The sequence below is a fragment of the Entelurus aequoreus genome, linkage group LG10, assembly GCF_033978785.1.
Source record: "Entelurus aequoreus isolate RoL-2023_Sb linkage group LG10, RoL_Eaeq_v1.1, whole genome shotgun sequence".
NCBI classification, from domain to species: domain Eukaryota; kingdom Metazoa; phylum Chordata; class Actinopteri; order Syngnathiformes; family Syngnathidae; genus Entelurus; species Entelurus aequoreus.
The window spans coordinates 80,331,088-80,343,686 of record NC_084740.1 but is presented as its reverse complement, the minus strand read 5'-3'; the positions used below and the strand labels follow the sequence as shown (position 1 = coordinate 80,343,686).

General features: G+C 38.4%; 1 protein-coding gene across 5 annotated transcripts in view; it reads left to right on the top strand.

Annotated features, from left to right (window-relative positions):
• Window positions 1-12,599, top strand: part of LOC133658129 (protein O-mannosyl-transferase TMTC4-like) — a 65,242-nt gene that overhangs the window by 30,829 nt on the left and 21,814 nt on the right. For all 5 annotated transcript variants that reach the window (XM_062059767.1, XM_062059765.1, XM_062059764.1 and 2 more), the window contains 5 exons: window positions 616-703; window positions 770-870; window positions 6,412-6,504; window positions 6,704-6,865; window positions 11,393-11,595. In XM_062059767.1, the coding sequence (XP_061915751.1) occupies window positions 616-703; window positions 770-870; window positions 6,412-6,504; window positions 6,704-6,865; window positions 11,393-11,595 (647 nt within the window). The remainder of the gene's footprint in view (window positions 1-615; window positions 704-769; window positions 871-6,411; window positions 6,505-6,703; window positions 6,866-11,392; window positions 11,596-12,599) is intronic.

The following is a 12,599-nucleotide window of genomic DNA, read 5'->3' as shown; positions in this document are numbered from 1 at the left end:
ACAACCATATTATTTACCAGCAACATAAAGTGAAACAGAGGCAGAGGTGTCCTGCCACAGTCAGTAACAAATAAACAGAAAACAGTAGTGGTCAAATACAAATAAGGCAAGAAGAGAAGTATCCTACACTTCTCTTTTGTAAAGTAAATCTGAACAGCCTATATGGGCATCTACATCAACTATATGATTTGCCTGAGAAGCTGGACAGGACAAAAAAAAAAAAAAATAATAATAATAATTTTTATTTTATTTTCTTATTATTTTTATTTGTGGCGGACGTAATTCTTTTGTGGCGGGCCGCCACATATAAATGAATGTGTGGGAAACACTGATGCACATTTACTTTTTACCCCTCAAGACACCTTTGTCCTTAATTTGTTGCTCAAAATTAATCCCAGTATTTAAAACATGCCTGTAAATTTCACAATGTTAATAAAAAATATTCTTAATATGTTAAAGGTCATTAAAACAATTTACCTGGATCTGCACAAAAAGGACTGTATGTACATGTCTATTTAATTAGACTCACTGTATATATGTGCTTTTGTAAGTGCAGCATATGTTTAATGGATCTGCTTAAAAACAATTTTAAATCTTCCGTATTGTCCAAAAAAGGTGGCGGGCGTCGTCGGTCGAGCGGACCTGCTGTGTGCGCTCTTCTTCCAGCTTTCCTTCCTCACCTACTGCAAAGCCTTCAACACTGGTAAGTGCAGGGCATTTATCCAATCACACCTCCTTTTTTCTCTTCTCTTTTTGTTTTTACTTTCAGGCGTGGACAAAGATGGCGGCTTCTCCATGCGTTGGATTGTGGTCAGCCTCTCGCTGTGTGCCGCCGCCATGCTTTGTAAAGAGCAAGGCATCACCGTCTTGGTAAGAAATCTTCTTTCATCTCCACAAGCAAGTTTTTGATAATTAGGTGCAGTTTTTAATCATTCTTTGGCAGATTAATGGGCCAGGGGTGTCCAAACTTTTTCCACTGAGGGCCGCACACTGAAAAATCAAAGCAAGCGGGGGCCATTTTGATATTTTTTTTCTTCAAAAACCAATACAATATATGTATAAAAAATATACATTTAGGCCTCCACTCAAGCTTGATCCCGGGGACCCCATAGGGTTTTGGTCAAAAAAATATAAAAAATGTGTCATTATTCAGTATTATTATTTTTATTATTATTCAAGTTTTAAATCTCTAGATCAACATTAGGTCTATCTGTCGATATAACGTTTTTAAAGATTAAAGTTGTATGCTCTTTGTGAAAACCCATTTTTTAATGGAAAAAATACAAAATATGCAATATTTTCACCCAATAAAATTTTCAAGTGGAATATTTGAGATTATATAATAATTGGTGCCTTAAAAAGGTCAATAACTCATAACACCGTTGATTTTAATTCATTATTATTTTTTAAGCAATGGCACTTAAAAACAAATTACACTAAAATTATTGGGGATCCAAAAGGGTCCTACTCATTAAAGTGTTAAAAAATAAATTATATATTTTTTTACTGTTTACTTTGAACACAATAATCTCGAGGTCACCTTCAGATCTATCCGTCAATTATAAGTTTTATTGTTGTTTATGTTTTTTGTTTGTTTGTTTGAGGCCCTTCTTGAAAAAAATAGCTCAGTTTTTTATATGGCGAACACAAAATATGCAACATTTTCCCCAAAAAATATCTCAAAGTGGAATATCTAATGTGACGTAATTGGAGCCTTGGATAGGTCAATAATTCATAATGACATTGATTTGATTCATTATTATTTTTTAAAGAAAGAAACAGCCTGCATGACAGCTTAGTGTTATTAGAGTAAGCATTGCAACATTTTCTTGTTACATTTCACTTGTTTGCTCTTTTATACCACTTTTTATGTTTTTAATTTTTTTCAATCGTATTTTTAAAATGTGCCGTGGGGCCGTTAAAAAATGACCTGCGGGCCGCAAATGGCCCCCGGGCCGCACTTTGGACACCCCTGCGTTAGAACAAAACATACTGCAGCTGTGGCAGTATACAGGGTCAAGTGGGACACAAATAAATACATATTTAAAAAAATACTTCAATGTGAAATTAATTATGTCATTAGATTGTTTCATGTAACAGAACATGTATTTATTCATTTAACTAATTATTTCAATATTTAACTAATTTTTTAATGATTGAATTCATTATAAATGATTTAGTTTTTTCTTGATTTGATTGCAAAACCCAAAACCAGTGAAGTTGGCACGTTTTTTTGCCACTTGTTCCAGCTTTTTTGAAACATGTTGCAGGCATCAAATTTCAAAAAAGCTAATATTTGACATTGACTGAGTTTGGCAGGTAAAATAAATTCATTCACAGGTTCTTGCATTACTTGATTAAATCATGAAATAGATAATTAAATAGAGAAAAAAATTAATCTTGAAATCAAGTAGGTAAGTTTGACGGATAAAATAAATTCATGAAACGCTGACACACGGATTTATAAAATATTTAAATAAATCATTAAATAACTAACAAAATTATAAAATCAATAATTTAATTATTAAATGATGGATGATTAAATATAAAAATCATAAATTACAGTTAAATATACTTTTACATAATGTAATTTATGACACATGTATGTATTTAATTCCAATCATAATTAACCATTGACACATTTATATAAATATTGTTGTCTATTTAATTTTGCCCCATTTGACTTTCCATAGGAAAGAAACATTCAGGTTTTATTTTATAAATCGATGGAAAAGCTTAAGTCTGCTTTCTCCAGCGGCACATTAAAATATAAAAAATAGACAAAAATGTTACACACACTTTAAATAATTACTCACAAGGCTGGGCAAGATCAGGGGGGTTTGTAAAGTGTCAGATGGGCCTTCCATTTTGAGTTTTTATGAGACCTTTTGGTCTTGACCTCTGTATGTATGATGAGATTATCGCAGATCTTCAAGATGCAACCTTTTAATCAAATTTGAATAATAGGATATTGAGACTGATTTGGTGGATTTAAAGATTCCTTTTTTATTTATAAATGAAATTGTAAATGGATATTTTGAAATGTATTGTATTGTACTGTATTTTGTATATTATATGATGATGTATATTTTAACTGTGGGTCCCTGTCCATAAGCTGTGTGCTTCTCGGGATGACCCTTTTTGCCGAACGGACTCTGATATTAACAAAAGAAACAATAATGAAATACAAAACTATGTCTGTCTGTAAATAAATAAATAAAATAAAATAAATAAATAAAAGTTGCTAAAAGGGTGGTGCAGGAGCTAGAGGAAAATCAAGAAAATCTGCTAAGCTAACTTCAGTTGTGTTAAAAAGCAAAATGTTGTGATGGAATGTACGTAGCTGTATTTTGATCTCGGAGGGGAAGCTCACTGTACCACATTTTAAAAAAATAATTAAAAAAAACCTAGCCTTAAACCTTAAGTTGCCCCTAAAACATTATTCATCAAGAAAAAGACTTACTGGACAATTTGGGGTTTTTAATCTTGCAGGATTTTTTCTTCTGTAGGTTTCTATTCACATATCATATCGTAAAGCAAGGCTCTTGAAGGCATGCCTGGAAGAGATTGTTGAAGAACAAGCCCCGCAGGCTATTTTACTGGATTAGCTATATCCTCAAACTTACAGGCATGGGAAATGTTCGCGAAAACGTAGAAATCCGCGTTTCAAAACCTTTTAATTTTTGCGTCAAAATATAATTTCAGGCTTTCTTAAATTAAACATTTTAAAATCATCTAAACAAAATTTGTTGAACGGTTGCCTCAGCCGTGGGTTCTCGCTCTTCCTCTTGCCGTAACGCCGCACAGAATTGCAGGACCGGGAGACGATCGGGGCGCCAAACAAGCTCGCTAGTTAGCATCATCTAGCGAGCTATCTTGTTGTCGCCCGTGTTCGCTCTCCGAGCCACAGCGATCTACTTTCTACTTTACTGCTCATCATATTTGGATGATTACAGTCCGAACACTATTAGTTGCTAACCTGTTGTAGTTCTAGAGCAGTGGTTCTTAACCTTGTTGGAGGTACCGAACCCCACCAGTTTCATATGCGCATTCACCGAACCCTTCTTTAGTGAAAAAAAAAAATATATATTTTTTTCAAATTCAAGACAAAGTTATGTTTTTGGTAACACTTTAGTATGAGGAACATATTCTAAGTAACAAAGACTTATTTGGTTAGGGTTAGAGGGTTAGGGTTATAATAAGGCCATGCCGAATAAGGCATTAATAAGTACCGTAATTTCCGGACTATAAGCCGCACCAGCTAAATTTAGGGGAAAATACAGATTGCTCCATATATAAGCCGCACCCGACTATAAGCCGTAGGGTTTTGATGTGTAATTACCGTAGTATACAGGAGTTCCTGCTACCACGGAGGGGATTGTCGGGACAGAGATGACTGTTTGGGAACGCAAAGCGTCCCATTTATTAACAATAAATCTTTTAATCATTCAATCAAACTTTCACATCTTTGACATGGCGAACAGCATTCGTGCAGAGTCCAAATAATACAACGGTGCAAAGTAATACAAAGTGCTCGCCTGTACGTTATCAAAATAACCAGCCTATATGAAAAGTCAGTCTTTAATCATTGTGCCATCGTCTTCCTCCTGCGTACTAAAACCACCGAAATCCTCTTCGTCGGTGTCGGAGAAGAACAGGCCGTAAATAAGCCGCACCCTTGTATAAGCCGCAGGGACCAGAACGAGGGGAAAAAGTAGCGGCTTATAGTCCGGAAATTACGGTACTTAATAATGACTAGTTAAGAGCCAATATGTTACTAATTTGCATGTTAATAAGCAACTAATTAATGGTGAATATGTTCCCCGTACTAAAGTGTTACCATGTTTTTTTACTGGTGCACAAAATGGACCGTGCATGAACATCACCTTGTTCAAACAACAAAACCAACACACAACAAATGACACACCTGCAAATCAGTCTGACTTCTGCTTTTGCCGTATCTGTAATACGCCGATAGGGAGAAGTTTGTATTTACACGATGAGTCGGGTGTGTCTTAACCTCCACCGAACCCCTGAGCCCAACTCACCGAACCCCTAGGGTTCGATCGAACCCAGGTTAAGAACCACTGTTCTAGAGTATTTATTAGTAGCCAGCAAGAAGGTGTATTTTTTACATGCCGGATGTAAACCAAGGTCACAACACTGGGGTGTGGCTATAGGACAGGGTTGCCAAATGGGATAACATTTTTGAGTTCTTTGATAATAATGTTAGTGAATTATCTACTAAAAATACCCAAAATATTTAGTGGTACATCCATCCATCCATTTTCTACCGCTTGTCCCTTTTGGGGTGGCGGGGGGTGCTGGAGACTTATCTCAGCTGCATTGGGGCGGAAGGCAGGGTACACCCTGGACAAGTCGCCACCTCATCGCAGCACATGGTACATGTAAGTGTCAAAAAGACGACCAAAAGAGGTTGGTAGATTAGAATAAATCTAAAGGTAAAATGCACCCAGTCGCAGAAAATGTAGTTTTGATTTTCAAAATGTTCTTTCGGGGTTTGCTTGGCAGCACTTTGTGCCGATAGAAATGTTCCTCTTTTTTTCCTCGGTTTTCCTCAAAGGGTGCTCACATGCCTGGACTTCGGACTATCTCTCTCGTCTGTCGTTGACTGATGTATTTTTATGAAAAGTGGTGGGGTGATAGCTTTTTTCCCGCTTATAAACTGACATAATATATCAGACATGAACATAATTAATTGTCCTAAAAAAAGACGAGCAACACGGATACATCCTGTCGAGAATTATTATTATTAGCCTTTATTTAACCAGGTAAAATCCCAATGAGATCAAAGATCTCTTTTCCAAGGGAGACCTGGCCAAGAGGGCAGCAGCAAGGTTACATTAAAAACAGTAAACAAATACATAAAACATCACATTTACGACATTAAAACTTGCTCACATGACACATGTGCATACAGACAAGGTAGACTGCAGTCCTTTCACAGAAGCTTTAAACTCATTAAACGTAACAAGGGTTTGAAGTTTAATATTCGATTGTAGGTTATTCCAAGCCTTCGCTGCTGAAAACCTAAATGCTTTCTTGCCCAGTTCAGTTCTTACTTTGGGGACGACAAATTGCAGAACATTAATTGAACGAAGATTGTGACTTCCTTGTTTCTTTGTTAAAAGACAAGACAGATAAGATGGAGTGATACCCAGAATGGTTTTGTAGATGAAAACATACCAATGATTGAGGCGTCGAGCACATAAAGATGTCCAGTTAACCATTGAGTATAATACACAATGGTGAGTAAGGGGAGAATGTCTTCCTCGAAGAGTTGTTAGCTCCATTTCCACTTCCTGTCGCGGTGCCCTAATACAGTGATATGAGCTAATGCCTCCTTTTGTTGTTGACCTATATGATCGTCACCTCTTGGTTTTCCTCCAGGGTGTAAACGCAGCTTTTGACGTCCTGGTCATCTGTAATGTTGACGTGTATGAACTGAGCCAGAGGCTACTCCTCAGGAAGACCCCACTTGATGTGAGTTACAGTAACCCCTCCCCCCACCACCACAGCCCTCCCTCTTGTCATAAATGATGCGCTCCCCCCCGTACGATTAACGTCACATCACATACATTGCGTATGCAAAGCCGCGATAATTAGAGTCAGACGCGCTCGCGTGCAACGTATGCACGTGCACGTACGTACTGTATATGATGTATGTGATGTTGTGTGACAGGCACGCCACACGCTGCGGAGCGGCCTGCTGTCGCGATTGGCCCTGCTGGCTCTGGGCGGCCTCCTCATGCTCTACGCCCGCTGGAGGATCATGGGAACTGGGCCGCCGGCGTTCACTGAAGTGGACAACCCCGCCTCGTTTGCGGAGAGCGTGTTTCTCAGAGTGAGAGGACCTTTTTGAAGGAGGAGCCCAATCCAATCAAAGCAGTCCTGACAAACACATATTCATCTAACACAGACCTGGGCAAATTAAGGCCCGGGGGGCCACATGCGGCCCGTTTAAGGCCTACTGAAAGCCACTACTACCGACCACGCAGTCTGATAGTTTATATATCAATGATGAAATCTTAACATTGCAGCACATGCCAATACGGCCGGGTTAGATTAGTAAAGTGCAATTTTAAATTTCCCGCGAAATATTCTGCTGAAAACGTCTCGGTATGATGACGTTTGCGCGTGACGTCACGGATTGTGCGGACATATTGGGACACCATTGTGGCTAGGGATGTCCGATAATGGCTTTTTGCCGATATTGTCCAACTCTTTAATTACCGATACCGATATCAACCGATACCGATATCAACCGATATATACAGTCGTGGAATCAACACATTATTATGCCTAATTTGGACAACCAGGTGTGGTGAAGATAAGGTACTTTTTAAAAAAATGAATCAAATAAAATAAGATAAATAAATTAAAAACATTTTCTTGAATAAAAAAGAAAGTACAACAATATAAAAACAGTTACATAGAAACTAGTAATTAATGAAAATTTGTAAAATTAACTGTTAAAGGTTAGTACTATTAGTGGAGCAGCAGCACGCACAATCATGTGTGCTTACGGACTGTATCCCGTGCAGACTGTTTTGATATATATTGATATATAATGTAGGAAGCAGAATATTAATAACAGAAAGAAACAACCCTTTTGTGTGAATGAGTGTAAATGGGGGAGGGTGGTTTTTTGGGTTGGTGCACTAATTGTAAGTGTATCTTGTGTTTTTTATGTGGATTTAATTAAAAAAAACAAAAAAAAACAAAAACGATACTGATAATAATAAAAACGATACCGATAATTTCCGATATTACATTTTAACGCATTTATCGGCCGATAATATCGGCAGACCGATATTATCGGACATCTCTAATTGTGGCCAGCTATTAAGTCGTCTGTTTTCATCGCAAAATTACGCAGTATTCTGGACATCTGTGTTGGTGAATCTTTTGCAATTTGTTTAATGAACAATGAAGACAGCAAAGAAGAAAGCTGTAGGTGGGATCGGTGTATTAGCGGCTGGCTGCAGCAACACAACCAGGAGGACTTTGAGTTGGATACGCGCTACCGTGAGTACAGCTTTGGCTTCCAGACATTTGATCGCTTGCCCGTCCGTGCGTGCCGCTATGTGCATGTCACGTACGTAACTTTGGGGAAATATATGTGCTGTATGAACTTTACGGGGGCGAACGGTACTTTGGGCTGTGGGATTGAGTGTGTTGTGCGGGTGTTTGAGTTGTATTGGTTGGTTATATGGACGGGAGGGGGGAGGTGTTTGTTATGCGGGATTAATTTGTGGCATATTAAATATAAGCCTGGTTGTGTTGTGGCTAATAGAGTATATATATGTCTTGTGTTTATTTACTGTTGTAGTCATTCCCAGCTGAATATCAGGTCCCACCCGCCTCTCACAGCATCTTCCCTATCTGAATCGCTTCCACTGCCCTCTAATCCTTCACTCTCACTTTCCTCATCCACGAATCTTTCATCCTCGCTCAAATTAATGGGGTAATCGTCGCTTTCTCGGTCCGAATCGCTCACGCGGCTGGTGGCCATGATTGTAAACAATGTGCAGATGTGAGGCGCTCCACAACATACCAATCATTGGTATGTTTTCATCTACAAAACCATTCTGGGTATCACTCCATCTTATCTGTCTTGTCTTTTAACAAAGAAACAAGGAAGTCACAATCTTTGTTCAATTAATGTTCTGCAATTTGTCGTCCCCAAAGTAAGAACTGAACTGGGCAAGAAAGCATTTAGGTTTTCAGCAGCGAAGGCTTGGAATAACCTACAATCGAATATTAAACTTCAAACCCTTGTTACGTTTAATGAGTTTAAAGCTTCTGTGAAAGGACTGCAGTCTACCTTGTCTGTATGCACATGTGTTATGTGAGCAAGTTTTAATGTCGTAAATGTGATGTTTTATGTATTTGTTTACTGTTTTTAATGTAACCTTGCTGCTGCCCTCTTGGCCAGGTCTCCCTTGGAAAAGAGATCTTTGATCTCAATGGGATTTTACCTGGTTAAATAAAGGCTAATAATAATAATAACCTGTGACGTCACGCTACTTCCGGTACAGGCAAGGCTTTTTTATCAGCGACCAAAAGTTGCAAACTTTATCGTCGATGTTCTCTACTAAATCCTTTCAGCAAAAATATGGCGATATCGCAAAATGAGCAAGTATGACACATAGAATGGATCTGCTATTCCCGTTTAAATAAGAACATTTCATTTCAGTAGGCCTTTAAGCTTTTCAATCTGGCCCGCAGAACATTCCCCAAAATTTTTTTTAGATCTTTAAGATGGGAACTTAAGCTGCCATCATGATGTGCAGTGATGTTTTCTAATTACCATAAGTTTTGAACTATACAACGTATTTCAATGGTTGGAATCTGCGCTTTTGCATGATATTTTAGTGACTAGTGTTGTCCTGATACCAATATTATTTCGATACTTTTCGGTACTTTCGATACTTTTCCAAATAAAGGGGACCAGAAAAAATTCTATTATTGGCTTTATTTTAACAAAAAATCTTAGGGTGTGGCGGACCGGTACTTCTCAGAGGCGGTATGGTACCGAATATGATTACCGTAATTTCCGGACTATAAGCCGCACCTGACTATAAGCCGCACCAGCTAAATTTAGGGGAAAATACAGATTGCTCCATATATAAGCCGCACCCGACTATAAGCCGCAGGGTTTTGATGTGTAATTACCGTAGTATATAGGGGTTCCTGCTACCACGGAGGGGATTGTCGGGACAGAGATGACTGTTTGGGAACGCAAAGAGTCCCATTTATTAATAATTTATTAATAAGAACAGGCCGTATATAAGCCGCACCCTTGTATAAGCCGCAGGGACCAGAACAAGGGGAAAAAGTAGCGGCTTATAGTCCGGAAATTACGGTAATTAGTATTGCGGTACTATACTAATACCTGTATACCGTACAACCCTACTAGTTACTATGGTAATCTACGTCACAGCAGGTCAGACGAGGCACCAAGCAGTGTGGGTGGGGAGCGTTTCCACAGAGTGTTTCAAGAGCGGCCAGCCTGAAATGCGGGTGTCAGGGACAGGCGCGGAAGGAGATTTTTACAAGAAAGTTTTCTTTCTTTCTTTCTTTCTTTTTTTCTTTTAGTTTATTTCGAACATGAACACATTTACATCATAATACATCACACAATTTCATATCATTTCATTTACATCCCCGAAAAGGAGTAGGAAGAAGCAAAGCTTATTTAATCCTACCCCTTTCCCACTTCAAAGCATTTACAATGATATAAAATCATTTACTGACCTTTTTATATAATAAAATAACATCTATGAATTAGTATATACAACAGTTTGTAATATGTAATTAATTAATTCAGTCATTATTAACATACTGAGATGACGAATATTTTCAATAAGGTTGGAAGTTTTTCTCATAATTCTTCTTCTTTGTACTTTGTAAGCACTATTCATTTAAACAACCTCTTAAACTGGATCATGTCAGTACAATTTTTAACTTCTTTACTTATCCATTCCATAATTTAATTCCACAAGCTTTGTGATATATCAGATTGTAGATGTTTTTTGTTTTTTTTACCCTTCATATTCATATTTTGCTGTGTTTGTTGCATTTTTGTTGCATTTGGCTTGGTTGTGAAATATGTCGATTGAAAACGGGTGTGACGTTCATATGTTGTCAATATTCAGGGTTTTATCGTTCATAGAAAAACATAAAATTCCATTCCGTTTTTAAGGCGGTCTGTCATAACATTTTTAGCATTCAATCAGACTTTATTGTGAGATTTTGTATTAGTTTTCCTAAAAATAGATATACTGGCCCCCAGACACATTTTTTTCTCTAAATTTGGCCCCCGAGTCAAAATAATTGCCCAGGCCTGATCTAACATGTTTATTATTGGAGTTTATTGTGGGGTGGAGGTTGGGCACCCATCTGACACTTGTTCACCCCCCCTTCCTGGCACCTCTTGCCTTCCATTCCCTTGCCCCCTTTTCTCTGGCTAACCCCCTCTGCTGCATGCCCCCCCCTTCAGTGGCCTTCGGATGGGGCCCTCCCTGCAGGTGCGGTGCCTGGTACCTGCGGCTTGGTTGATGAAGGGCCGCTTGTGGCCCAGGGTTGGGAGGGCGTCTGGTGGTGTTGTGGTGGAATATTTGGGGTCTGAGCTTGGCATCCGACCCCCCGGGGTGTCAGCTTAGCCCTTATTCTTCTGCCCTGGGGCTCTGGGATTGGATGGTGTCCTCTGAGCGCTGCCTTTACGTGGGAGGTGTATCGATCTCTCTATTCTTGTTCCTCCTCTTTGAAATTGTTACTAAAATAGCAAACCATGTTGGCTAAAACATCCTCACATATCTAATCCTCATCCTCTCCTCATTCCTGCCGTCTTGTGTGGGATTGACAGGTGGTCAACTATAATTACTACTACGCCCTGAATGGCTGGCTGCTGCTGTGTCCCTGGTGGCTGTGCTTCGATTGGTCCATGGGCTGTGTGCCGCTCATTAAGGCCGCCGACGATTGGAGGATGGTGTGGCCGCTGCTTCTCTGGTGCATCCTGATAGGCTTGGTAGCCCAAGCCTTGTCTTCGCCCGACGGGCAGCGGAGGAGGTAAGCGAGTGGAACCGCCTGGGGCTCCATGTCTAGAAGTCTGCATGATTGGGAATACAGTGTGACCAATAAACATCCTACTGTAGTCTCTGATAGAAATGATGATAGTTTAGTAGCAGGAATTTAGGTTGTTTAGCTGAGACCCCCACCCCGTTTTCTCTGTAGTTTGCACTGCAAAAAGTCAGTGTTCAAAAACAAAACAAAAAAATACAAAAATGAGAGGTATTTTATTTGAACTAAGCAAAATTATCTGCCAATAGAACAAGAAAAATCGGCTTGTCAAGACTTTCCAAAACAAGTAAAATTAGCTAACCTCAATGAACCCAAAAATAGCTTAAAATAAGTATATTCTCACTAATAACAAGTGCACTTTTCTTGGTAGAAAAAAAAGAGACCTTTTTGCTCAATATGTTGAAAAATATTCTTAAATTAAGTAAATACTAGTGCCATTATCTTGACATAATGATAAGCGCTTGGCATCATGATTTTTTTTTCATGCATAAGGAGTAATAAATGATTACTTTAAAAAAGTAGAAGAATGATCTTATCAGACAGAAAATAAGCAAATATCACCCTTATTTGAGATATTTCATCTTACTTAGATTTCAGTTTTTGCAGTGTGTGCAACAATTTTCTCTGCACAGTTTTTAATACTTAACAGTGTGTCACACTGTATTTTTTATGTATATTTACTAGGGATGTCCGATAATATCGGCCTGCCGGTATTATCGGCCGATAAATGCGTTAAAATGTAATATCGGAAATTATCGGTATCGGTTTTTTTATTATCTGTATCGTTTTTATTTTTTATTTTTTTTTATTTTTTTAATTTTTTATTAAATCAACATAAAAAACACAAGATACACTTACAATTAGTGCACCAACCCAAAAAACCTCCCTCCCCCCATTTCTTTCTGTTATCAATATTCTGGTTCCTACATTATATATCAATATATATCAATACAGTCTGCAAGGGATACAGTCCGTAAGCACACATGATTGTG